This window comes from Rattus rattus, chromosome 4 (genome assembly GCF_011064425.1).
Source record: "Rattus rattus isolate New Zealand chromosome 4, Rrattus_CSIRO_v1, whole genome shotgun sequence".
Lineage (NCBI taxonomy): Eukaryota > Metazoa > Chordata > Mammalia > Rodentia > Muridae > Rattus > Rattus rattus.
In genome coordinates this window covers 180,481,705-180,509,257 of record NC_046157.1, presented here as the reverse complement: position 1 = coordinate 180,509,257, position 27,553 = coordinate 180,481,705, and the positions used below count along the sequence as shown (strand labels likewise).

Here is a 27,553-nt window from a genome sequence, read left to right as displayed (position 1 = left end):
AGGTGGCACTGCCAAGGGGTACCTCATAAGTGTTGGCACTTACACTGCTCAAAACAGTTAAATAAACTTACCTTTGTGTAGGTAGCCCTAGGTATTTCGATATAGAAATAGAAGTCTAATATAATTCCTAAGTCGCACAGTTCGTTTTTCTTCCTTTTATGCACATATGTGCATGGTATATGTGCATGTCTCTGTGTGTTCACATATACGTATGTTCTGGTACACGTTCATATAGAAACCTGAGGTTGAAATCAGCAATTTTCCTCAGTTGCTTTTCTACCCTTTTCCTTGGAGCAGGGCCTCCCAATCAAACCCAAAGCTCAATGATATGGCAGGTCCAGAAGCCAACTTGCTCTGGAAAGCCTCTGTCTCTGCTTTACAAGGCTGAAATTTTAGGTGAGCCACCATGGTGACCAGCCATTTATATGGGTTCTGGGGGATCTGAACCCTGGTCCTCTTGCTCACTATTTCCCAAGTCCCTACACACTGCTCTCTGATTCTCATTTCCATGCAGCTGCAAGCCAGCCGTGAAGACTCTTGACACCCAGAGACATGCGCGGACACCATGTGTGAGATGCCAAGTCTTCAACACTCCTCTTCACAAGTCCTACGGATTATCAACTGTTTTCATCTCTTTGAATCATGGTTACTCCCTAAATACGACATTTATCCTCGTTATTGTTGAGGGGCAGTGAGATAGCTCTGAGGGAAAGGCACTTGCCAACAAGCATGATGATGACTAGAAGTTGATCCCTAGGCCCTACATGTTAGGAGGAGAGGAAACAGCTCCTCCAAGTTCTTCTCTGACTTCCCCACATATGCTATGGCCTGTGTACACACACACACACACACACACACACACACACACACACACACACACACTAAATGAACGTAATTTTAAAAGTTATGGTTGGGTCTGCGTCTCTCTTACTAAGCTGCTAGTCCTTCGATGATGGGGCATCATTTCTGTGTGATATACATTTCCTTCCATTCCCACTCCTGAGGGAGTCCCGGGTGTATCAGATGATCAGTGTTGGATCGGATTGTTGTATGATAAAATAGTTCAATTATACCATCTTTTTTTTTTTTTTAACTAAAGAAATCGAGTTCTGAAAAACGCGTGCCTCGTGCCGTGGATGACTTTGAATGGCATGATAACAGTGAGTTTCCCTCGGCTCTGAAATGAAGAGGATTGTTCCAGCCCAAGGGTCACGGCTGGGTGGCTGGCACGCTGTATGATTCACTCCCTACTCAGAACACATTGCTGCCTTTTTGCTTCTTGAAAGCCTGGAAGTGGCTTCAGACAGTCGGGACACGTGGTCAGAGACCACTGCCATCAGCTCTGAATCTCAGGAGTAAAAGGGGTACGCTTTCTGCTCAGACAGCTTCGGGTCAGCTGAGCACCTCCTGCTTGCTTGGGTGTTACTGTGCTGGTGGTGGCTGTGGATGTGGTTGCTGGGTGTGTTGGGTGTTTGAGTTTGGTTTGGTTTCCACACGATGACGGTTTTCCTGTAGCTCTTCCCAGTCCAGGGGGTCAATGTGACACTAAACATTGTGTCATGTGCTGCCTGACCGAATGACCGAGCCACGCTCAGCCCGGCTTCAAGTCAACAATGTTGTTCATAGCTCTATAAAGTTTGAGTTAAAGTGCTATTTTGCAGCTCCCCACCGCTGGGCCACCGTTCCCACCCTCCAGCACCACTCAGCTTAGCACCTTTATGCTTTCCCAGCTAAACATTCACAGCCATATGACTCCCTGGCAAAGGAAACTGGTTTAAAATACACAACACTTGTCCATGGAATGCTGAAGGCCTCAATGCATCGGAGAAACTCCGGGTTAAAGCCCTACAGAAGGACTAAGCCAGAAAGGGCTTTTGTTCTACTCTGCAGGGAATTCCACTGCAAAGCAGTCAGGGTTTGGGTCACTTGAGATTGTCCGCCTTCAGTATTAGGTCAGAGGGGAAAGAAGGGGTTTGCTGCCTCCCCACCCCCACCCACAACACACACACACTTCACAGCTTGTTGTTTCTGGAAAGTGGAATTCCAAATTAGCCAGTCATCAGCCAGCTATGGAGAGTAATCTGCACCCTGGGATGGCTTCCCAGAGGCTTAAGTCCTTTGTATGGACAGCACTTCCACTAATTAATGAGGCTTCGTGTACTTCTGGAGTAACACTCTACTGTCCCGTGACTTTCCCCGTTTAATGCGTTTCGCACATTTCACCCTTATATACAAATGTTGGCCTTGCTGCAGAGCTCTTATAGACGGTGAGGAGAGGTAGGGAGAGCACCTCGGCGGAGTGAAACTCAGTGAAACAAATATGCCCTATGATCTTTTTCCTATCACAAAGCCATGCAAGTCGAGGTGACCTTAAACTCATTAAATCTCACAGCAAGTGGGAATGCTGGTGTGAATCCAACTTATAAAAAGGAGCTATCACCCACTGTAAAAACCAAGTATCTGTGACTACAGAGTTGGCTCAGTGGTTAAAAGAGGAAATACAGTTAAATCTAGCACTTAAAAAAAAAAATCCACAACCAAAACAATTTTCTCTTTTTACAAATAACATTTTTTGAGACAGGGTCTCCTGGATCTCAGCCTGGCCTTGAACTCCCTATATAACTAAGGTTGACTTAGAACTTCCTGTCCTCCTGTTTCCATCTCTGAGTGGTGGGGTTACAGGCACTTGTCACCTTGCTCAGTTTATGCAGTCATGGGGATAGAACCCAGGCTAGGTAAGCACTCTGCCAACTGAGACACACTCCCATCCATTAAAAGCATGTGCTTCCTTCATTCTCTATGTCTTACCATTTCATGGGAAGCAAGATGGAGACACAGTTGTCTACTCTAAGCGCCAGGGATGTAAGGCTGCTCATAGTGCCTTTTTATCCCACTCCACTGGGAGCAGTTGCTCTCCTCAGGTTCTAACATAACCTTCCAGAATAGACGCAAATAAAACAACATAAATTCTGTTTCCACCTTTAAACCAATAATATGTTAGACAGGCTGTTGTATAGAATGGCCTATTAAACGTTAAGATTTCATTTCCCCCCACAATAGAGATGTCTCCTCCGTGATGGCTTCAACACCCTGGTGCATTGGCATTCTCTGCAAACAACTTTTCTGCTGAACAAGAACACGCAAACAGGACACTTTCTACTTTCAGTGCGATCTCGGGATGCCAACACGTTGTGTACCTGGCCTTGCTGAGTGTTGCGTTTCTGCTGTGCAGCGTTCTCTGGGTAACCTCTGAGTTCCACTTAAATAGATGTGGCCGGTAATATGAGATTGGCCAGGAGAACAGCTGCTGCCCGCTCACATTTGTTAGACCTCAGACTCCCATGACCTAACAGTGGCCAGTGGAAACTTGGAGCCCAAGTGTCTTTGGAAAAGGCTCTGAGGGAACCAGACCCTGGTGGACATGCTTCTGAGAGCCATGGCCCAGCATGGCTGTGCCAAGCACCCTCACAAGTATATTCCCTTAAGCCCCCATCTACAGCCCAAATTCCTCTCACATTTGTACTTGGTGCCAGTGCCAGGAAGCTGCAGTCAGGCACCAAAGAATCCTGAATAATAACAGTGTGATCACCAACAGCTCTGGGTCTCACCTGGTCATGAGTTCCCTGCTCTCTGAGGAAGAGGATGCCTGTGGAAAATACACAGCTTGCACCTGTGTTGTGACATAAATTAGAATTCTGGCGGTGCTTCTTAGAAAAGACGCCATGTCTAAGAAGAGACACAAACCCCATAAAGAATCTCTTCCCTGAGGTGGGTTTACCTGGGAATAAACTGGGCTTAAGTTCCAGGGATCCTCTCTGAGAGAACCTTAAATCCACTTCAGACTACTCATCTTGTGTTTCTTTTTTGTAACATGGCAAGGCCAAATTGTAGAACTTCTTGCTCCACACCCCTGGATTGACCCTGTTATCACCAAAGCTGGCTGTCCATGTGTGGACACTGATTCTCAACATTTCTATTCGCCCAGAGACAACTCTCGCTCTCAGAATCATGAACAGCACCTTCCCCACCAGTTCTTTTGTTTTGAATGGTATTTTCCCCTGAGTATGAAAGAGAAGACTTCGGCTGCAGCGTCTGGCTTTTACCTCCTGGAAGAACTGGTGTAAAGAATGAGTCTCGATGAATGGTGCCCTCTGTCAAGTAAAGGGAAGAATTCTTTTAAAGGTTGGATGGTGTGGCTTTACAGTCATAGCGAAGGGTGGGGCAAAAGCAATGAAGTTTTCATTTACTTTTATATTTGAAAATTTGTAAGAAAAAAATTTTAAACCTACTTTTGTTGAAATATTAGAAACATTTTGTGGCATTTCTCACCTTTGCTTGCTATAAATTATTTGCCGTAGTAATTCATAGTCATTTTTGGTATTTTGCTATTGTTGCTTTTGTTTTTGATTCTGAGGCAAGAGGGATAGCGATGGATACACTCGTGGATGGGAAGGTGGGTAGGGGAGCACCCTCATAGAAGCAGGGGGAGGGGGGATGAGATGGGGGGTTTCCAGAGGGGAAATCGAGAAAGGGGAAAACATTTGAAATGTAAATAAAGAAAATACACAATAAAAGAAAAGAAAAACAAAAAAAGATGGATATACTCTGAGGTTTTGTTTTTCGTGTATGAGTATCTATTCATGTGTGCATATATATATACACGCACATATGTATGTACGCGTGTGTGTGTGTGTGTGTGTTTGCGCGTGCACATGCACGCGCGTGAAGGCCAGATCAACATCAAGTGTCTTCTTCAATCACTATCCACCATACTTTTGAGATAAGGTCTTTCTCTGAACCTGGAGCTTCACGATTTGTCTAAATTAGGACCAGGGCCTTTCCTGTCCCCACCTCTTCAGCACTGGGATTACAGGAGCACTCAGCTTCCTACATGGGTGCAGGAACCCAAACCCAGGTTGTCATGTTAGCACGGCAAGCACTCAGTCAACCCTCCCACTGTTACGACCCTAAAGTATTAAGCTGTGGTGTCCGTATGCAAGGACTATCTGTTCTTCCCATTCGTAAAACCGTCTCCATACTTTAACTTTTTTGGAAACACATACAAGCCTACAGGTACCTTTGTTGATTAGCATGCTACTAATCCAGCGTGCTTTCTCTGGATGTAAACTTAAGTCGGCCATCAACTCTACTAGCTTCCACAAAGAAAACATACCACGTGAGGCGGGGTTCTGGCCAGCCTGCTACGGAGCAGTGCAACTTCACGTTCTCTTTCTCCCAGACTGTGTGAGAACGAGGTTTGATGATAAATTCGGGAGCGTGAAGGAGGTGGTCTTCATTTAGTTTTCCGTGGTATGCTTGGGTCTCTTCTAACTGGAAAAAGCAAGAAGGTAACAATCAATCACTCTCAAGAGACTACCAAGTTAAATTCCTTTGGGAGCTAACGCAACAAGGAGAAGCCAAAATTCTACTTTTGCTCTGTTTTGTTTTTGAGATAGGTTCTCGTGTAGTCTAGGCTGGCCTCAAACTCACTTTATAGTCGAGGATGACTTTACATTTCTGCTCTTCATGATTCTGTATCTTAAATGCAAGGATTACAGGCTACCATGATGTCCTAGTTTACAGCGTGGTGGGGATTCGACCTGAGGCTTGATATGGTATACGGGCAGTATCACCTTACTACAGTCTCAGAGCTAATCTTTACATTTTGACCCTTATTTTTACAGTAGGATTAAATAATTTCTGGTTTTAAAAGTGGATTTGGTTATTTAAAACCTTAAGACTGAGCGAATGTCCCTAGAGTGGATTTCTAAAGGGGCTCTAGAAACATACTTAAATCTTTCAAACCTGAAATTCCGTGAAGTTTGAGGTTCCAAAGCTTGCTTTCATTTGACCTACATATTCTAATGCCTTTTCTCCTTGTTTCCATTAGCTTTGTCTCCTGATGCCACATAGTTCTGCCCTTGAAACAAACTAGTCTATTTATACACATGTGCTCACACACAGCCTGTAAAAGACATTTCCACTCTTACAAGTAGGCTGAAATTAGCTCCTTACGGTTTTCCTCAGCGACAGCTCTTCTGCCTTTTCTCGAATTGAAATGTTCCTTGACTTCTTTTCAAATGTTTCCTCTTGTTGAAAGGTGGATGTGGCCTGCTTGGAGGCTGTGCTCTGTTTGGAGGCTATGCTCTGTTTGGAGACTGTGCTCTGCTTGGAGGCTGTGCTCTGTTTGGAGACTGTGCTCTGCTTGGAGGCTGTGCTCTGCTTGGAGGCCATGATTGCTTCCTCACTCTCAAGAAGAGTCCTCTGAGCTATATAAGCAGCAGCTTCTTTAATTCTTTCTTCTTCTGAGTCTCTGATTCCACTGATGTGCACTTGCCTGAAACAATGGAGCAGAATGTAGAAACAGCATAGCAATGACAAGCTTACCCAGTTTCATTGAGCTCAGGCAGGGGCTCCCATGCCAATAGATAACCCTGGTATGTTGGCTCAGTGGTTAAGAACACTTAACCAGAGGACCCTAATTAATTCCCAGCTTCCATGTGTCAACTCACACCCTTCTGTAGCTCTAGTTTCCTAGGGATCCACTGCCCTTTCCTGACCTCCATGAACACGGCATGAAAGTGGTACACTTATACACAAGCAAGCAAAATATTCATACACAACAAACAATCAAACAAAAAAACAAATCTTGAATATCCTGGTAAATTAGAATCTCTTTATTATAGAAGAAAGTGTCCTCCTTTAACATTAAGAATGACAAGATTCATGGTTCCTATTGTGGTTCTGGTGCCTTTCACATATGATACTCCATTCCATCCAAACAAAAGTCCACAAGGTAAACACTATTACTGTTACTTTAGATACATGGTAGCAAGACTTAAAGAAGCTAAGTAAACTGACTGAGGAGTTACATTGATCAACTCAGTGTGTTTATAATAAAAGATAAAGTTATGAATTTTTTCCAGAAAAGATGACAATGTACAGTTAAATAGAGATGTAATTGTGTGAACTCTGCTGCAGTGCACAGACCAGAGCTGCCATGTGTGTAAACCAATGTCCAAATGCCACACAAGACTCTGATGCAGAGTGGGTCTCTTCAGTACCCTGACATTGTATCGTTTGGGATTTTAACATACATAACTTAAAAAAATCATCAGAGTATACTAATTCTACAAAGTAATTTTGTTGTTGACATTGTATACATACACTATACATTGTATACATTTTGATCATATTCCTGCCTCTATGGTCCTTTCTTACTCTCCTTCCTTCACCCTTCCACATCCTTACCTCCTTTACACTTTATAGCTTTGAATCTCTTTTACTTTCTATGGATTGACTTTAAATCATATTTCACGGGGTTGGGGATTTGGCTCAGTGGTAGAGCGCTTGCCTAGGAAGCGCAAGGTCCTGGGTTCGGTCCCCAGCCCCGAAAAAAAGAAAAAAAAATTGTATTTCACCACTCATAACTAAAGCTCTACTTCCCATGTCAACTGACTAGATAAACGTTATGTCCAAACCACTTTTCTTTGTCATGTATCCTATATATATTATATATATGACAAAAGCATCTGGAAATGGAATGCCTTGATTTCAACGAGCCCATCTTTCTCAGTGTGGGCTCCAGGCTTCCTACGTCGTTTGTAAACCAGTATCTAGTAAGTCCTCAATAAATGTTAGCTACTATTGACTCCTCACTTATAACAATTCCACACAGGAAGAGAAAGTACACACACCGTCCAGAGTAAATAGGCACCATGTAGTTGCCTGACAGGTTTCCAGTCTCCTCTCCCGACAGAAGGCTCCGCTTGGCTCTCTTGGTTTGAGGACTCAACCTGGATGAATAATCTTCTAATAGCAGACTGGAATCTGTGAGTCTGAAATAAGATGCCTAACATTAGACAGAACACAAACTGCATTTAAGATACTGTAGACAAAGCAGACAGTGGAGACCATACCCTAGAGGAATTTCCCTGGAACCTTGGGTTTCTAGTGTTATTATCCTTCCCCTTTAGGAATGAATGAAAGTTAGAAGGATTACAGATTATGTAAATATACTCTAGACAGACACTAGGGGGAAATGGTAATAGAGATTTCATGGCTTTCCCCCTCAAACTTAAAATCTTCACTAGGGAAATGGGAAACAATAGAAACTAAAAAAATTAACAAAATAAAATATAGCCTTAACTTATGTAGTTGTTGAATTAAATAAAATGTACTTTTCATACAGATAACTTGATGAAGTACATAGGTCCCGGAAGCCAATGTGTAGGCTGAAGATTGAAAACTCCTTGTTGACGATGAGGATGAAGGATGTCAACAAGAGGGGGTTGTGTGGGGATTCTCTGTACTTAGTTTTCTCCTGTGGACTTCAACTCTAAAAGAAAATAAGATATTTAAAGCTCCTGCTCTGGACAGTTCTTGAAAAGAAGGTGAAGCCTCTGAGTGTTTATCTCTCAGGAAATAGCAAGCTGCCCAGTAAAAATCATTCAAGCCTTGGCTGTTGCCTAATGGTTAAGTTTGGAGATACTGGAGAGAAGGCTGTGCTGCTAAGAGGTTAACACTGAACGCAGGTCTTTAATCTCAGCACTCTGAAGGCGGAGGCAGGAGAATCTCTAAGTTTAAGACCAGTCTGTTCCACAAAGGTTGTACCAGGACAGCCAGGGCTACTCAGAGAAACCCTGTCTTAAAAAGAAAAGAAAAAAAGAAGAAAGAGAGGGGCAGGGAGGGAGGCAGGGAGGGAGAGAAAGAATTAAAGAGCACTTACTGCTCTCACAGAGGACTGGGTTTTGTCTATCAACACTCAGATGGTGGCTCACTCTCATCTGTATCTAGCTCAGGAGATCTAATGCCCTCTGGCCTTCAAGAGCACTTCTCTGTGCACATGGTGCACATAGACTTCTATAGGCATTGCACGCACGCACACACAAGCACACGCACAAGGAATAAATAATTGTTTTTAACATTTATAAAAGCAAAAAGAATTACCTATATCAAAAGCAGAACACAGGCCAAACATGCACACGGTATAAAGCTGGGTAGCACAGAAAGCAAGTGGTGCTGAACAAAACAATAAGGGTCGAGGATTTCCAGGGTATACAGGGACCCAGTTTTCTGAGTAGTCGTTAAGCACAAACCCATGAATGAGTATTTGTGCGCCTTGTCTATTAACTGTGCTATGTGTGAGGGGTGGGCACTGCCACTGATCCTCTGGTGAGATCATGTGGAAGTGTCAAACACCTTGTCCTCCCCCAGTCTGTGCTGTGCATGCCAGGTGGGCACTGCCATTGATCCTCTGGTGAGATCACATGGAGGTATCAAACACCTTGTCCTCCCTGAGTCTGCAACTCAGGGTGAACGCTAGCTCATTTCTATGGTGTGGGTTTAAAGCTAAAGGTTAGAACCTTGAAGTCAAGCTTGTGGATTGCTTACCAATTGGAAGCCAGAGTGAAATTTGTCCCTGGCTGATGTCCAGCAAGAGGAGTGCATTTTATACCTCAGGTCACAAAGTACGGCCTGTGCTTAAACTGAGTTTAAAGCTGGATTTGCTTCTACCTCTTTACTCCATTGCTACACAAAACAATCCCTGGTATCAAGTGTTTCGTTGCCTTCCTGACTTCGAGAACAGTGGAAGTTTCTCGTTACCCTTCTATTTTTACTCTATTTTTTCATTATTGTTTCTATGAGCAAATTTTTTGCAAATTCGTTTTTCCATGATTGGTTGCAATAGAAGTTAGGATGCCCCATTATTTTTGTTTGTTCCTTTTTCCTGGAAGACAAATATGAACGTATTATACAGAACATTCCCCAAATAAGATTATCCTAGTCTTACAGGTGAATCATAGTAGCTGAGTTTTAATAGTTACATTAGATGCTAGAGGTTGGTGGCAATAGCATTAGCTCCCATTTAATATTTTATATTGAAAAAGCTTAATAAAAAGTACTATGTTGCTACACATTATACAATATAACATAGGAAATGCAAGGTTGCTACATTTTTATCCTTTCTAAATCTTATTCAACTCATTATTTCTTTCCTTTTAAAATCTGAGACAAGATTTCAGGCTATCCTGGAACACACTATGTAAACCAGGCTAGCCCAGAACTCAGAGATCTGCCCACCTTTGCATTCTGAGTACTGTAATAAAGGCATGTATAACTACAACTAGCTAAGTGTTTCTTACAAAGTGTGTGAAGTAGATATTAAATAACCATTTGACTAGATGACTTAGTAATGTCAAGTTATTTACTGATTGATTGACTGAGATAGGATCCTGATATATCTTAGGCTGTCCCACTCTCACGGTGATCCTCCTATTTCTTCCTCCAAAATATTGAGATTACAGGTGCATGCAACTATGTTCAGCTTCCAAATTATCTACTGAAACTAGAAAACAAAACTAAACTAGGAATACATTTTTGAAGAACCACATACTAATAATCAGTGCCATTATTTGAAAAGAATAATCAGTCTATTTCATTGTGATCCATGAAACCAGAGTCTAACATTTAATACATCAAACATTAAGCTGAAAAGTGATTCCAGAAGAGTAAAGTGTGTAGACTTTAAGCTTCTTTGACTCTAAAAACCTAGATAAGGGTTTATTAATTTCTTGGGACTTTAGTCATATCTAAATTTTGGTGAGGATCCTTGTCTCATCTCTCAGTTTCTGAGTAGAAGGTAAAGCTGCCACACATAAAGCTATGTAGGTGTTTTACCTATTGAAGTTGTGCTGATTATTCTGTATTACTAACTCAGATCACGAAGTTTCCTGTGCTCCTGGAAGTTAATTGATCAGATCAATCACATTGAGTGTGCTCCATCTGTGACTGTGTCTAGGTTTATCTCTTTGCACGTGAATATTACTAAGTCATAGCTCTGTTAATAAGTCTACATTTAGTAGATTTTAGACAAGTATCCAGGCATGTATTCTAGCTATAGCCAGCAGCACCATGGAGAGGGGGCGGAGTCGAAGGCCAGAAATCATTCTCTGGAAACATTCTAGGAACTCAGAAATAAGCAGGCATGTGCATCTAATTAAAATACTCCGTCCATTGTGCTGGATCACATCTGTAATCCTAGCACTTGGGAGGCAGAGCCAAACTACAGGTTTGAGGTCAACCTGGTCTACATAGCATGCTCAACAGTGAAGGCTACAGAGCGAGACTCACAAAAAGTATTCTCTCTCTTTTGGATGGTGCCAGAATAATACTTAACAGGAAAAGCAAAATGAAAAGCTTTCTAGAACGCTAGAGCTAGACAGTAACTTCTTGATGATGCTTATTTAATAGGTTATTCTTTTATGGGTGCAGAGATCACAGCCTTTCTCACATGTTCATATAGCAAGCTGGTGGTTGAACTGGGATTTGAACCCATGCCTTCCTAATCGTCAGCAGCTGCTACTATGCTGCTGGTCTTCAACTTCTGCAACGTTGCACTTAGTCAAAAGATATTTATTCTCACGTACTTATTTATCCGTAAACTCTCTGAATGCACAACTATACAGTCTCCCTTGATGAAACACTGAATTATTACGAAAAATTTAAAGGAGAAAAGGAAGAGCTGCTAACTATCCCTATACCTTCCTAATTTGTGGATCCCCCCCAGACCCTCCCTGCCCCTCCCCACAACTTTGGAGACCCTGATACCATTCCACATTGCCTAGAATGATTCTGATGTTGATGTCTTTATTGAATCAGAGCTTGGAGTTATAAAATCAACACAGGCCAGATAAAAATAAGATAACCATTAGACTTAACATGAATTAAGATGTTGTCCCTTAAAATTATATTGGTAATTATCACATGACTTGTGGGAATTGTTCTGGTTCCTGAAATAGGTAGGTATGGGAATGCTTAATGTACTTTCTGAAAAATACTCTGTGAAGAAAAGCAGTGCAGCGTGGGCTACTTTTGCTGCCTTTGCCGAGGACTCAGGGTCATTCATCCTTATGTGCTCAAGACTGGACTGTGTTGCTGGCTTCTCTGCCGTCTTTCCCACTGAAGATTGAACTTAGCAACTTTTGGATCCCCAGCACTGATTCTATCTATACTTGACGTTCAGTAGATGCTTACTGACTGAAGTGAAATCAAATTGCTATCCCGAGATCATACCCTGACTCTGAGTTTTAATAGCTGTAGAGCTATTTTAAAAGAGCAATGCAGGCACCTGGGAGATGGCTCAGTTGATAAAGTGTTTGCCATGTCAGTGTGAGGACCTGCATTCAATCCCCAAAAACCCATGTTAAAAGCTAAGTGCAACAATGTATATTTCTAAGCTAAGTGCAACAATGTATATTTCTAATCCTAGTCTTTGAGGGGCAGAGACACCAGGACCCTAAGGCTCACTGGCCAGTCAACTGAAATTACTTGGCAAGCTTCAAGCCAAGGAGATAGTCTGTCTCAAAAGAAGGTGGATAGCACCTGAGAAAAACACTAGAAACAGACATCTGCCCTCAACTTACACACACATATGTGCACTTGTGCTGCCCCTTACACACTATACATGCACATATACACATGCACAAACACCCATGCACACACACACTCACACACATTCATACACACACTCACAAATACACACACTCACACACACATACACATGCACATACACACCACACATTCACATATACACACATACACACACATTCACACACCACACTTACACCCATACACACATATTCACACACACACACAAACACACACACACACACACACACACACACACACACACACACACACACACACGACCAATGCAGAGAGGCAGGATTCCCAGTACTGAGGTAGTTGCTCATCCTCTCCTCTCTTCAAAAGGCAATGATAAAACACAACATATCAAGACTCCAGCTGGGGCTGGAGAGATGGCTCAGCGGTTAAGAGCACTGACTGTTCTTCTAGAAGTTCTGAGTTCAATTCCCAGCAACCACATGGTGGCTCACAACCATCATCTGTAATAAGATCCGATGTCCTCTTCTGGTGTGTCGGAAGACAGCAACACTATACTTACATAAGATAAATAAAATCTCTTAAAGAAGTAATTTTCTTCTTGAAACTTGTATAGTTGCATATTGCATTGTGTGGAGGTTAGAATATAATTTGTGGGACAGCTGAAGCAGGGGGATCACAGAGTGAATCCTGCCTCAAAATAAAAGGTAATATTAAAGAAGGATAGGAGATATAGCTTGAAGGTAAAGCTTAACTAGAATGAAAAGACTCTGTTCAACCCGTAATGCCTAAACACATACATGCTACCAGAAGTTGATTAAAATGAGCACAAGAGAAAGGGTGACATAATAAAGTTAAAGAAGAAGCAATGAAATAGGAAGCAGAATTATATATATATATATATGTATATATATGTATATATCCACATCAATGAAGACCCCCAAAGGAAACTCTGACAAAAATTTCAGCAGATTAACCATGAAGAGAAGGAAATATGCTATTAAAACCAAGAACGAAAGCAGAAACAACATAATCAGCCCTACAAATTAAGGAGACTTAAGTATGCAGATATACCTGTGCTGACACAGTAGACAACTAGAATGTAATGGAACAATCCTATAAAGACCAAAATGACCAAGGCCATCTCACAGCAAAATGGAAAACTCGAAGTGACCAAAATCGAGAAATTGAATTAACAATTTAAAATATTCTCACAAGAAAATGCAGACACCTAAATGGTTTTTACTGATGAATGATGTCAAGCATGCAAAGAAGAGATGATAGTAATTAGTTTCATATTTTTAAAAGAATATATTAACATAACACTGTCCAATTCGTCCTGTAAAGTTTGTATTTTCTGATCAAGACACCCAGATATGGCCACAGTCCAGTGTTCTTTTTATGAATGTGGAAGCATAAACAATTTCACAAAGCACTGAAAAGCTGAATCTGGGGCTGGAAAGATAGCACAGTGGTGAAAAGCACAGGCTACTCCGACAGAGGACTGAGGTTCAATTCCCAGCCCTAACATGGTGGCTCACAACCATCTGTAACTCCAGTGCCAGAGTATCCAACATTCTGGCTTCCCTGGGTACCAGGTATGCACATGGTACACATAAAAAAGGATCAGTCTCTCACATGCATAACCATAAATGAAAAATTTTTAAAAAAACCCTAAATCTAATAGATTTCAGACATGGTGGCATATGCTTGTAATCGCAGTAACCAAGAGGCAGAGGTCTACGACTTCAAAGTCTGGTCTAGTGAGCTCCAGGTCAGCCAAGGCAAAGTGATACCCTGTTTCAAAAATCAAACCAACAAAAGAGATGTTCGCTCTAACCCCAGTCCTTAAAAAATAAGTATAATAGGATATAAAACCAAGTGGAAGTAATCCCCTGTCATTCCAAGTTCATTTTCTTCAATAGAATAAAAAAAATAAAACTCACATTGTCATCTAAAATAGGTGTTAAAATTTTGACAAAATTTAGTGTATATATATACATATAATTTTTATATATTAAAATCTCTCATTGGGGGCTGGAGAGATGGTTCGGTGGTCAAGAACACGTTTGTTCATGCAGGGGACCAAGGATCAGTTTCCTGAACCCACATGACAGTTAACAAATGTCTTTTAGCTTCCTTTGTCCTCCTCGGGCTCCGGCATGCATGTGGTACACATACGTATACTTAAGCACACAGAGCAGAAAAAGTGAATATTTTTAAATAACTCTCAAGAAAATGAGACCAGAAAGGAACTTTCTCGACCTACAAGAAGTCTGGACCCTATCTATATGAAGAGTCTATAGCTGACATAATACCCAACACCTCTCTCTACTTTTCCTTGGTCTCCAGGGGTCAAACTAGGGGTCACAGCTTGCTGTGCAACTGTCAGCCTCTGTAATGACCAAGCGTCTAGTGTCCATGGTCCTCTAACAGTGCTTTGGTTTGCTGTTTGGTTTTGGTTTTGTTTGAGACAGAGTTTCTCTGCATAGTTCCAGTTGTCCTAGAACTCACTCTGTAGAGCAGGCTGGCCTCTGTCTCCTGAGTGCTGGGGTCAAAGATGTGAGCCACCACACCCAGCATGATCCATTTTATACCAGGAATGGGAGAGCTTGCTCCTTGTTTTCTGGGCAGAGACTTAACAATGGAATAAAGATGCCCGTGTCTAAGGCTGCCTCTTTTAAACTCAATTGTTCTCTCCTTGTGCAAGGCACATTGGCACATCACAGCGTAGATGGTGCTGGAGTTGACTAGATGTGACCTCAAATTTATTTCCTCATTCCCAGAGAGTGCTGGGAAAGGTCAAGCCTGCTGAAACAGTTCCCTCAGGCTTCCCCACAGCAGGGAGGGTGCTGACTGACCTAACATTTCACCCCAGGCACAAGGACTGAACTCAGGTCAATCCATTTGGCAAAAGCACCTTTACCCAAAGAGCCATATTGCCAGCCCTCTTGCAGTATATTTAAGTACCAACATAATGGTGTCATATTTCTTCTTGTATAGTTGAGGATCAGAGGAAAGTGGAACAAAAGTAGAACACCCAGAGTTACAGAACATGGACTGGACTATGGCTTGGATGTAAAGCTTGCTATAAAAGCATGGGGATTCCCAACAGCCATGGACAAGGCTGAATGTTTAACGTACACCAATATCTTCAGCACTGGGAGATGGACGTGAGAGGATCCCAGGGTCTTGCTATCCAGCTAATCCAGCTGAATTCTAAAGAATTCAGTGAGATTGCGTGACTCGAAAATGTGGAGAGTAATGGAGAAGGACGGCTGACATTGACCTATGGTCTCCATACCTGCATACACATACATGTGCACACACAGAGCCCTTGCATTCCTCATTGATGACACTTATTGTTGATACCACTGCTATACAAAACATCAATCTTGCCATTCTGACAAGGTTTGCGCTGTTTGTGGGGGAGGGTCTTTTTTCCTCAATGTAACCATGTACTAAAGGCATTTAATGTGTTTTATAACATAGTAACCAATCAGTGGGGCAGCCACACTGACACCAAATAAGACGCACTAAGGTCAGCCAAGCCCTGAGCACATCTAAATCTCCATACTTTCCACCTTAGCATCGGACATCTAACCACAAAGTACAGGCTAAAAATAGACCTAGCCTAGTGCTTACATCCACTGCAGAGGGATGCCTCTCCGCTGCAAAGAGCCTTTAGTAGCAACATTGTTCACAATCCAGATATCTCATTTAGCAGGAGGAATCCTTCCATTCAGAATAAACTTAAAAGCAACCTAGAGATGTTGAGCCTGCATCTTTATTCCTAGCTCTAAAGAAGAGAGACTGAGTTGCCTCTGGGCTATATCAGCTTTCTTTCTTTTTTATGCTGAAAGATATGAAGAAAAAGACAGAACTGGCACTTTCTCTCCCAGCATGCCCTGTTTCTAGCTCATCCTATTCCCACCAAGAATCTTGAACTCAGTCTCGTCTGAACATCGCACGCTGTTGATGAACACCAACCCCCACACACAGTGGAGTAAGATGTGGGGTAGAAATGGGGAAATGCTTACGGTTTGTTCCTTTCATAGTTTGTTGGGCTGGAGAGATGGCTCAGTGGTTAAGAGCACTAACTGCTCTTCCAGAAGTCCTGAGTTCAATTCTCAGCACCCTCATGGTGGCTCACAACCATCTGTAATGAGATCTGATGTCCTCTTCTGGTGTGTCTGAAGACATCTACAGTGTACTTATATATAATAAATAAATCTTTAAAAAAAAAGTTACATGGCAAGATCCCCCACTCTCTCCAAAAAGCCTGTCCCATTACTAATACTTGAGATGATATCTCAGATTATAGAGAAATATGGATATCATACAGAGTCTAAATAAAGCATATCAGATTAAATGGTTTGCAATGGAGCTAAAGAAAAAAACATTTAAAAAATATAAACGTAGAACAGTCTATCAATTCTTCCATCTTGGGAAGATGAAACTAATATACAAGAAATTAGCTACCAACTTCACGATAATAAAAATACCATCTCTGTAGACCCAGTGCAGACAGTCCAGGAAAATAGATATTTAACATCTAATCCTCCTCCCTGCAAGACAGCTGCCTCCCTAAATGAAGTTCCTGAATGTAGCTATGGAACATTCTCAGGAGAACAAACCGGTGCTGTCACACGCACACACGCGGTGCTAATTCCTCCCGACTTTCCTTTGGAAGGTGACCCATTTGAAGTAAGCGCTAAAAGAAGTAGATTCTCCTCAGCGACAATATTTCCATTTTTACAGCCAACTCGAGGTCCTGGTGAATATCCCGTGGCAGAATATGACCTATGAAAGTGATATGCAAAGTGATCCTGTTCCAGTCTGAGTGGAAACCAGAGTGTTGCCATCGTACATTCCAGGTAAACCCCAGCAGACTCGGGGCTCTGTTACTGAACCTGTCAGAACACTCATGAGGTCACTGTCCCTGACACCAAGACAGCTGTAGGTCAGGGATTTAAGAGTTTCTGCCTTCTCCACATCGATTCACTCAGGCCACTGCATTATCTCTCCAGGAACATTCTGTGTGCCCAGAGAGAGATACCTTTTCCACTTGCTCGGACATATATTTTATACTTAAACTTTAGAAGACGTAAGATAGAATGTTTATTATAAAACATCCACCTCAGCCCAATACATCGGAGATGAGGATTAGAGGAAGTAGGTGATCATAAGCCACATAGCCCAGAAATGTTTATGTTTAAAGATTGGCGATTTTTTTCTATAGACTATAAATAGACTTAATTTAAAATTGCATATTTTTAAAGATTTATTTATTATATATAAATACACTGTAGCTGTCTTCAGACACACCAGAAGAGGGCATCAGACCCCATTACAGATGGTTGTGAGCCACCAGGTGGTTCCTGGGATTTGAACTCAGGTCCTCTGGAGGAGCACTCGGTGCTCTTAACCACTGAGCCATCTCTCCAGCCCAAAAGTTGCATATATCTTACATGTGGTTTTTTTAGTTCCCATAAAGTGTTTTATTCTTTTTTGTGGGGGGTGTTTTTTGTTTTGTTTTGTTTTGTTTTGTTTTTTGTTTTTGTTTTGTAGCTCAGGTTATCTTCCCACTCACTGCGTAATTGAAGATGACCTTGAATTCCTAACCTTCCTTCCTTCATTTACCACCCAAGGGCTGGAAAGGCATGCTCTGTTAATTGATGCACTTTTTAAAGATTTATTTATTTATTTTATGTATATGAGTCCACTGTAGCTGTCTTCAGACACACCAGAAGAGGGCATCGGACCCCATTATAGATGGTTGTGAGCCACTATGAGGGTGCTGAGAATTGAACTCAGGACTTCTGGAAGAGCAGTCAGTGTTCTTAACCGCTGAGCCATCTCTCCAGCCCAAAATGTTTTATTCTTAAAAGTGGTAAAATAAAAATTGCCTCAGGCTGAGGAAACAAACATCTACCCAACACACTGGGCTAGACACGCAAACACAGCTAAGGTAACTGCAGATCTGTGGGGCTTCTCCCAGGAAAGCCTCCACTGCACAATGATGTCTTAGCAGCCTCCTCCTTTGAGTGACTGAAAACTCACTCTAACACTTCTTTTTTGATATCCAATAATCAATAAGATTGCTGTTTGAAACCTGCTGAGGCTCTTGCTGGAGGAAACACAGGATGGATAGTAGAGGCAGGTAGTTATAAATACCAGCTAAGACCATGCGACCAGTTGCAGAAACAAAGATCATAACTGACAGGAGTGTTTCTGTCATATTTGTTAAGAGAGTATTTGTACAGATATTTGTGTTTCCTTTCCTCAGGTTTCTTATCATGAATGATAAATGTGTAAGTACATCAATTAAGAGAAAATTTAGTGGTTATCATATTAAGGTTTGAGATGCTAAAGGGATATCCCTCAAGGTACACTGTCACCTATTCTGAAATTTATAATGCATTTCAGTTGTTTGATGGATAGTTATATCATGTTAGACATGATATTGACATGGACAAATAAGTAATGCATTTGAAGGCGTATGTGGAACTGTTATTAGCTACAATTATAACCTGGTTGTTATTTTCATTTGGAAATCAATCATGACATAAGAAGATATGATTGGGTGTCGAGCTGACAGAGGGCGGGCTTGTGGTAGTTATTCCTGGTTGTCAACTTTAACACATCTGGAATTCACCAAAATCCAAGTGGTTGGGTATACCAGTGAGGGATTTGTTTTTCTTAGTGAAATCACTTGAAATGGTAAAACCCAATTTTAATATGGATCTTCTAAGGAGGCGAGACCTTGGAGATGAGCAGATCCACCTTTAATCGGGGCCACACCTTCTGACAGCAGCCTATGGAAAGGATGTGGAAGAAGGAAGCTTTTGTCCTTGCCTGTTTGCCCTCACTCTCACTGACAAGTCCATTCTTACACAGGCATTACAACCTACTTCTTCAGGACCTGGGCATGTGCTGGAGACCAGAGGAAACATCCAGCTTTGTAGCCTGAACGACTCCTGGGTTCTTGGACCTTCTGTTGATAGCTATTGTTAGACTGGCTGGACCACAGCCTATAAACCACTATAATGGCGTGTCCTGGGGCTGTAGAGATGGCTGAGCAGTCAAGAGCTTCTCCCCTTCACAGGATTCAGGCTCTATTCCCATCATTCACACTGTGGGGCTCACAACCACCACCTAAAATTTTAGTTCCAGGGGCTCTGACACCCTCGTCTGAACTCTGTGGAAACGTGCACACCTAAACGCATAAACTCAGCAGGCACACATACATACGCCTAAATTAAAACTCCTGAAAGAGGGAGACTTCCCTCCTGCACACAGAAGACCTCAGTCAGGAAAGCAGCTTTTACTCCCACCCCGGCAAAGAGATCGAAGTGGGAAATTTCTAGATATAATAGTGCACATCTATGCTGCCTTTGCTGTTCCCGAGGAGAGGAGGGCCTGGGTTTGCTTTGCAGAACAAACCTTCACCTGCGCTTTGCTCTTCCTCGCATCCTAACGTAGCTTTCTTGTTTGGGAGTGCGGTCTCCCTCGTTGTGTCTGGTCGATAATCTAATTTGGCACACCGTTTGCTTGCTCCTATTCTTCTTCAGCTCACTGAGAGAAGGCCATGCTTCTGTGCAAAATACTCCGGACAAAGAAAACATCTGTCGCTCGAGTAACAGCTCAGACTTTTGAGCATTGGTTTTCAGGTCTTGAAATTTTCCTGTGCATCTCTGCTGGGGATTAATGCCCTAGGACCTGTGCGTTTTAAATTCTGTATTGGCTTTTACTCTAAGCAGAAACATCACGAGAGTCAGAAAACCTGCTGAGTGTCAAGATGTTTTCTGCCTCTGTTGCTGCCAGAGTAGAAACCAAACTTTCCTGCTTCTAGAAATATCACCATAGCAGATGACTCAAACAAGACACTCCAGTGAGACCTTGAAATTCTGTGGATATCAAACAGCCCAGAGAGGAGAAAGGTTAAGGCACAGTGCTCAGTCCCCACCCCCACCCCTGACCCCGACACACACACCTGGTAAAACAGGGTTGTAATATTTAAGAAGACAGGAAATCTGATTATTTAGAGCACGTGCCCAAGGTTGGAGGGCTGCTCCTGACATACCCATGGGAATAGCCGTAATCATACGCAGAGGCTGTCTTCCGACTGACTTCAGACCCTTGATAATGCTGGGATGACGATGTTCCAAGACTGTAGGCCTGCGAGGCCTGCTGCTGGTAGGAGGCGGCTGATGCTTGCCTCAAGGCCTCTGACTCCTGGCGGTGTGCTGCGGAGGAACGGCTGCTGTAGGCAGTGGAGCCATGGGTGTAGACCGCAGAGCGCTTCTTCTCCTGTTGGTAGTGGCTCATGGTGGTATGGAGGTCCTTGTTACGGTAACTGAGATCATAGTGCTGGTGGGACCTCTGATAAAAAGGCAAAGACATCGCGTGCCCTTGAGGGGAGGAGGCAACCTGCAAGAAATCAGTTCTTTATTGAATGATCCCAAAGAACAATTCATCTCAACCAATGGAGAAAAATGTAGTCTGCAATTGTTCTGAGAAGTGAATGGGAAAGGATGTAGATTCTGCTTAAGTGGGTACCCACAATCCCCCTCTTCAAAGGCCCACACACGCACCACCATCATTAGCCATAATTTCTTGTCCTGAACAGAGTTTTCTCTCTGGCTATGGTGCCTTTCTCCCAAACACTCTTGTGACGCCTACTTCTAATTTTCTGACACTCTGTTCTGATGTGCGCTTCGTTTAAGGAAATTGTGGAATGATGGGAAGTAATGTGGCATTCATTTAAAAAAAAAAAAAAGCACCTGCTAGGAGCCTGAAATTATCCCAGTACGAGTACAGGGGGGGGGGGGGAAACAACAAAAATCCTACTCCAGTGGCCGAAGGCAGGGCTGAGTATTCTGCAGGAATCTCTGTAGGAGATTGACAGCAGTGAGAGGTAATCATTGTGAAGTATATTAGAATGCACTAAGAGCCGTGGAATAAAGTAAGAGAGGGGATACAATGTAAAACATTTCATTAGAAACTGATACAAAGGAAAACTAAGAGCCGTGGAGTAGTGAGAGGGGATACAATGTAAAACATCCTCATTAGAGACTGCTACAAAGGAGAAAGACATCTGAGCAAGAGGCTGTCTGGAGAGAGCTCCAGATGGTGTACCCATGCAAAAGTACTGGCAAGAGGGAATGCATCAGTCTCCATATAGGACTGAGGACCACGGGGCTGTAAGACTTGGAGGAGGCAGAGAAGGTACAAATGGTGTCAAAGAGGTGAAGGGCAGATAGTATGGGGTCGTAGAGTAGATACTAAGGGCTTGACTTTTACTCAGAGAGCTGAGAAGCTACTAGAAGATTCTGAACTGACAATCCTGTTGAAATAAAGCTAAGAGGTCAATTAGAGGGCTGTACTGGGCTGAATTATGACCCCCTGCCCTCAGATGGATATGCTAAAATGTCTCCAATCCTTCAGAATGGGACTCGATTTGAAAACTGGGTCCTTAAAGGGAAAATTAAACTGAAATGAGCTTATTCAAGTGGGGCCTTTGCATGACAGGTTGGTATCCCCAGAATAAAAGAAAAGGGAGGATCATGTCTGAACGCATAACAGAGTGACTACCACATGTAGGCATTGGAGAAGAAGGCCGTCTACAAGCCGTCAGCAGCTTTATCATAGTTTTAACTGCATGTTATGTGTGTACATTAGATGTGTGCCTGGCACCTGTGGTGGGCAAAAGACCTTTGGGGCTGAAGTTATAAATGGCACTGAGCTGCCATGTAGGTGTTGGGAACTGAACCTGGGTCCTCTAGATGAGTAGCTTTATTTAAAAAAAAAAAAAAAAATCCAAATCTGACAACACTTGGAGGATTTCTAGGCTCCAGAACTGAAAGGAAATATATTTCTGTGGGTTAAACTTTCTAGTCCTGGACACTCTGTTCTTGTGGATCAAGTAGAGAAATATAAAGGTCACTTCTCTAGTTCTGGCTAATGTTAATAAGGGCACCAGTAAGAAGGGCTCAGACCTTTCGTGCGGTCTGAAGGGATAACCAATGGTCACCGGACCGTCTGATTGGAGCGTGAAATGTTGCCAAGGCTTTTTGCCTGACTAACTAGAAGACTGAGGTTGCCATTATCTGAGAGGAGGAAGAGACAAAAATATCATCTTGCGATGAGAAAAAAACACAAAACCAGCCTGAGGTGTTCTCCATCCGAGGTACTTGCTACACAGTCCAGCTGAGGTTTTAAGTGGGAAGCCAGATGTGTGACTTTAAAGTACAGGATGGATATCTAAATCTCGGAGTCAACGGCTCGTAGATGAAACTGAGAACCAGGAAGATCTCTGGGCAGTGGTGCACACCTTTAATCCCAGGACTTTCTGGAGGCTGAATTTGAGGCCAGCCTGGTTTGTGCAAGTCTCAGATCAGCTAAAACTTCACGGTAACACCCTTTACCAGGTGGAGGGAGGCAGGTGAGAGTGACTGCACACAGGAAAGCGCTATAGCTAAACCTTGCAGTCTGACAATTTTTTATAAACGTGAGCTCCTTCAAATCGTACAAACATTTCAAAAGGGCAAAATGGTATTTATTCCATATAGAAAGATGAGAGAATATATATAGGGATATAAAGAATCTGGCCTCAGTGTGGCTCTGGCAGTGTCATATCTGTCTATCAGTTAATTTTGTGTGTCTGGGGGTGCATGTGTGCCACAGCATGGACACAGAGCACAGAGGACGACTTGTTAGCATCAGTCCATTCTTTCCTTCCATGAGGGCTCTGGGGATGAAACTCAGGCTATCAGGCTTAGCAGGAAGTGCTTCTGCTCGCAGAGCCCTCATATTTACTTCTGTAAATCACGAGTTCACCAAAAGGAAGACTATCAGTCACGTGGGAAACGAGGGCACGTGGTGATTTTATAGATACCTCCCCCTAGTTTTTTAAAAAATACTCTCATGCATAACAATATTTTTTTTTTCGGAGCTGGGGACCGAACCCAGGGCCTTGCACTTGCTACACAAGTGCTCTACCACTGAGCTAAATCCCCAACCCCTACAATATTATTTTCAAAAATATGTAAGAACATTGTTTTTAAGCAAAGGTTTGTTTTTTTTTCTTCTAAACTTGTCTTGTTTAAAATTCTTAAGTGAGGAGTGAATCCTTTTAATTTTTTGTCATATTTAAAACTAGATTTTATTTAAGCTGTTTAAAAAGTCAATATGTGCTCTCTAGAGAAGAAAACCCAGCAAACTTTACTCCAGAAATATATATCTGAGGTCCCATGGAAAATACCAGTCCACATGACATTTTTCTAAGTGGGGGGGGGGGATAGCTACTAGCAAGCAACTGTGCTTCAATCCTTAAATAGATTTGCTTTTTCTGTTACTAAATATGCAGAATTATGTTACTGAATAATTTTTAGATGGTGTTTTATAGTATGAAAGGGTTAGAATACATTGTATTATCTTTATGAAATGTTAGGGAAGTCTCTGTAATGATGTCAATCAGAGTGACTACAAATAATAAAAGATCTTTCACTGTATTATAAACTAATAGTGCTACCCAGATGGTTCAAAATGCTATCATTCTCACAAAAAAATACCTTGTCCCAATTCCATTTTCCATTCCTCATTATCGGCCCCAAGTATACTTAGGTTATTAATATCTACTATTTAATATACAGGGGTCATGTATTACAAGTAAACATGGTTTAAGTCACCAGTGCTGACTGACCCTTGGAACCAAAGTATAGCCAGCTGCTTCCTTTCCTCAAGTGAGCCAGGCTTAGCAACACAACAGCTGGAATGTGTCAGAAATAAAGGATTTTTAGTTTTTGTTTTTGTTTTGTCTTCTGTGCTTCTGAAACCTACCTTCTAAAAAAGATAATTTGGAAGGTTAGGAAGAAATACTAACTCCATAATTGCAACCGCACTGTAATACTCTTAATACTGGCAGCAGGGGCCAAAAGCTGATGGAAATTACTTACAGAAGGCAGATAGCTTTGGGATCGTAGTGCCAGGTCTGCCACCTCTGTATTATCCAGTCACTTTCAAGTCAGAAATATCACAATGCTCTCGAGAGTTTGTCCACAAGCCTCTCTCACGCCAGAGTTCACTGCCCATCCCCCTCCCCCCCAGAGCTAAGTTACTGGATCCTGAATTAGTGGCTTTAAAGAGAATTTGTATCCTTCTGGCCTAATTTGCACTCGAGGAGATCTGCAAACCCTTCAGGACTCCTCTCCCTGAGAGAGTACTTTCACTGAACCTGAGACAAACGTGATCTTTCGGTTCCGGAAACAGCAGCTTAATTTCAAGAGAAGATGGCAAAACAGCCAACCAGCCCAGGCAGGTACCTTGCTGCCCTGCTTTCCCTTCCAAGGAGTTCCTCTGTTACTTCCTTGCTGAGGCGAGAAGGCAGACAGAAACTACTGGAGTACATTTGCCACCCCCGTGTCGCTTACCGGTTTCTGGGATGGGGGGATGTCCCACTGCTGCAGTCGAGGAGCGGGAGAGAATGAAGACCCACCTAGGCTGAACCCAAGAAAAAGCTAAGAGGCAGGGCTGGAGACTGGATTCTGGGGGCCAGTTCAAAAATAATGCATGTGGTCAGGCAGCAGAATGTCAGGGCCCCACAGCCAGCCTTTTATGGCCAAGAAGGTGGATAAATATAGCAGCACATGGGGAGGGGTAGTCCCAAACCCAGAGAAGAGCACGGCAGGAAGCTGCAGGAGCAGTGGGATTAGGTTAATGGCTCAATGAGTGCGGCCTGATTAAAACCAAATAGAGGACTTACTTAAATAGAGGGTTATTGGGGCTGTGTTCAATACTTTACTGCTTTGTAAGTGAACGTGCAGGGCAACGAGCCGCTTGTGTTTGGAGCTAAAAACAGGTGTAGGAATCTGATCCTCGAAATGGACCTCATGGAATCTTAATGCCAAGATACAGCTTTGTGTGTGCTGTTGGTGACACATGCAGCACAGCGTTGAAAGACACCATGGGAGAGCTGGTTTCAGTGATCTGGAAAGCTGGCCCCATCTCTTACCAGCAGCAGCAGCAGCTGGGAGAGCAGTCTGTGTGTCTGACCCAGTAGCACAGTGGAGCTGGTCCTGATGGCAGGGGTGTGGATAAGCCAGCTCCAAGGGTATGCGTGTGGGAGAGCTGACCCTGCCACTCTCAGGCTGCAGTATGTGGGAGAGTGGGCCCTGAACCACGACTGGGTATCACAGTGGAGCTGGCTCCAGAGATGCAGATGTGGGTTATCCAGTACCAAGGGCACGAGAGCAGGAGAGTTGACCCTGTCACCTGCCAGTGGTGGCATTGGGTGGCCTTGCTGGAGCAGTGTGGATAAGGGAGACCTGGTGCACCTACACCCAGATCCAGGGCTCTGAATTGGCCCACCCCAAATCTATATCATCTTTGAACACTTGGGACTTGTCAAAGGGCCAGTCCTGCTGTTCCAAAGCTGCAGATCTCCGTGGCATAGGGCAACAACAGGATAACCAAGAGAGTTCTGATGAGCACCCAGTATTGATGGTATCACAGAAACCAGAGATCTGGAATCAAACCAATGACTCATTGCAATGAACATTTGCAAGTGAAGATATGTGGACGGAGGGATACACTGTGGGAGGTACTGTGACATATGACAGCTTCCACAATGAGATGTTCCCTGTGCCTTTTGTTGTTGTTATTAGTGGTGGTGGTGGTGGTGGTGGGGTGTGTGTGTGTGTGTGTGTGTGTGTACACGTGTGTGTATTTTGTGGGGGGAGGTTGCAAGGGTAAAGGGCAGATATGAGGGGGCGAGGAGATGAGTGGGACTGGTGTGTGTGATGTGAAACTCACAAAGTATCAATAAAAAGTTTTTTATTAAAAAGAGTTCTAGCTAATAGATTTGCCTCGCATAGTTCCAAGAGATTTTATTTTCTTTTCTTTTTCCTGCTGATTATTGTGGTCACATTGTCTATAAAAAAAACTGAATTCTGTAATTTCAGACCTCTATATACCAAAAAGGGGGGGGAGGCGGCAGAGAGAGAGACAGAGAAAGAAAGAGAGAGAGAGAGAGGGAGGAGGGGGGAGGGGGAGGGGAGGGGAGGGAGGGAGGGAGAGGGAGAGGAGAGGGAGGGAGAGGGAGAGGGAGAGGGGGAGAGGGAGAGGGAGAGGGAGAGGAGAGGAGAGGGAGAGGGAGAGGGAGGGAGAGGGAGAGGAGAGGAGAATTCTAGATAGTTCCTTCCTTAAAAGTAATGGTTTTATGGTAGATATACAATTTTCTCTTTAAATTAATTAGAAAAATGTTAATGTTTTCTGAGTATAAAGTAATGATTAAGTAAAAGACAAAATAAATGTGTAAGTTGCATCTGTCCCCTAGAACTCTGCCAGCTTGTTTTCATTTTAGAGTAGGACACAAAGTAATTAGTAGCAGATCATTACTCTGTGTAGGGGGACGGCGGGGGTCCGGGGATGAAAGGAGCATCGTTACGGAACGGAATATAAAATAATAATAATAATAATAATAATAATAATGATAATAACAATAATAATAATGACAACTAAGTTCCACCTAAAAGTACAAACGCCTTCTCCTAGGCTGTCAGCTTTAACTCACAACTAAAACTCATATATCTACAACAGGAGAGAAGAAAGATCTGCATCTGTTCAGTTTGGTTCACAAAGCATTTCTAGACAGCCGACTGACCAGTGCGGCACTGTGGTACAGCCAGCACAGCACAGCACAGCAGAATGAGAGGTCCCCAGGAATAATTACATTATGACAGAATAGGAAACAGAATAAGAGATCCTGGTTAGTGCTTCACGAAACAAAACCTGAACGAATCCCTTGCCTTTACAAGACAGGAACAAAGAGGGAAATCTAATGTCATGCTACCAACGGGGAAGAAAGGAGACTGAGACAGGCCCTGGGGTTAAAATTTTCCTTCTCTTTTCAATGAAGATCCTTGAAACAGCCTGCCCCACATGTGGCCCATATATATACAACCACCAAGACTAGATAAGATGGATGAAGCTAAGAAGGGCATGCTGACAGGAACCAGATATAGATCTCTCCTGAGAGACACAACCAAAGCATGTCAAATACAGAGGCGAACGCTAGCAGCAAACCACTGAACTGAAAATGGGACCTCCATTGGAGGAATCAGAGAAAGGATTGAAGGAGCTGAAG

At 42.9% G+C, this 27,553-nt stretch overlaps 1 protein-coding gene across 4 annotated transcripts in view; it reads right to left on the bottom strand.

Moving 5' to 3' along the window:
* Positions 1-20,811, bottom strand: part of Myom1 (myomesin 1) — a 113,185-nt gene extending 92,374 nt beyond the window's left edge. For 2 of the 4 annotated variants that reach the window (XM_032901752.1, XM_032901754.1), the window contains exons 1-5: positions 20,492-20,811; positions 7,698-7,838; positions 6,196-6,337; positions 6,016-6,129; positions 5,174-5,331 (exon numbers count right to left, since the gene is read on the bottom strand). In XM_032901752.1, the coding sequence (XP_032757643.1) occupies positions 5,174-5,331; positions 6,016-6,129; positions 6,196-6,337; positions 7,698-7,838; positions 20,492-20,811 (875 nt within the window). Of the gene's footprint in view, positions 1-5,173; positions 5,332-6,015; positions 6,338-7,697; positions 7,839-20,491 lie in introns of all 4 variants that reach the window. The other 2 variants (XM_032901751.1, XM_032901753.1) reach the window with 1 other exon arrangement.
* Positions 20,812-27,553: the final 6,742 nt, after the last annotated feature.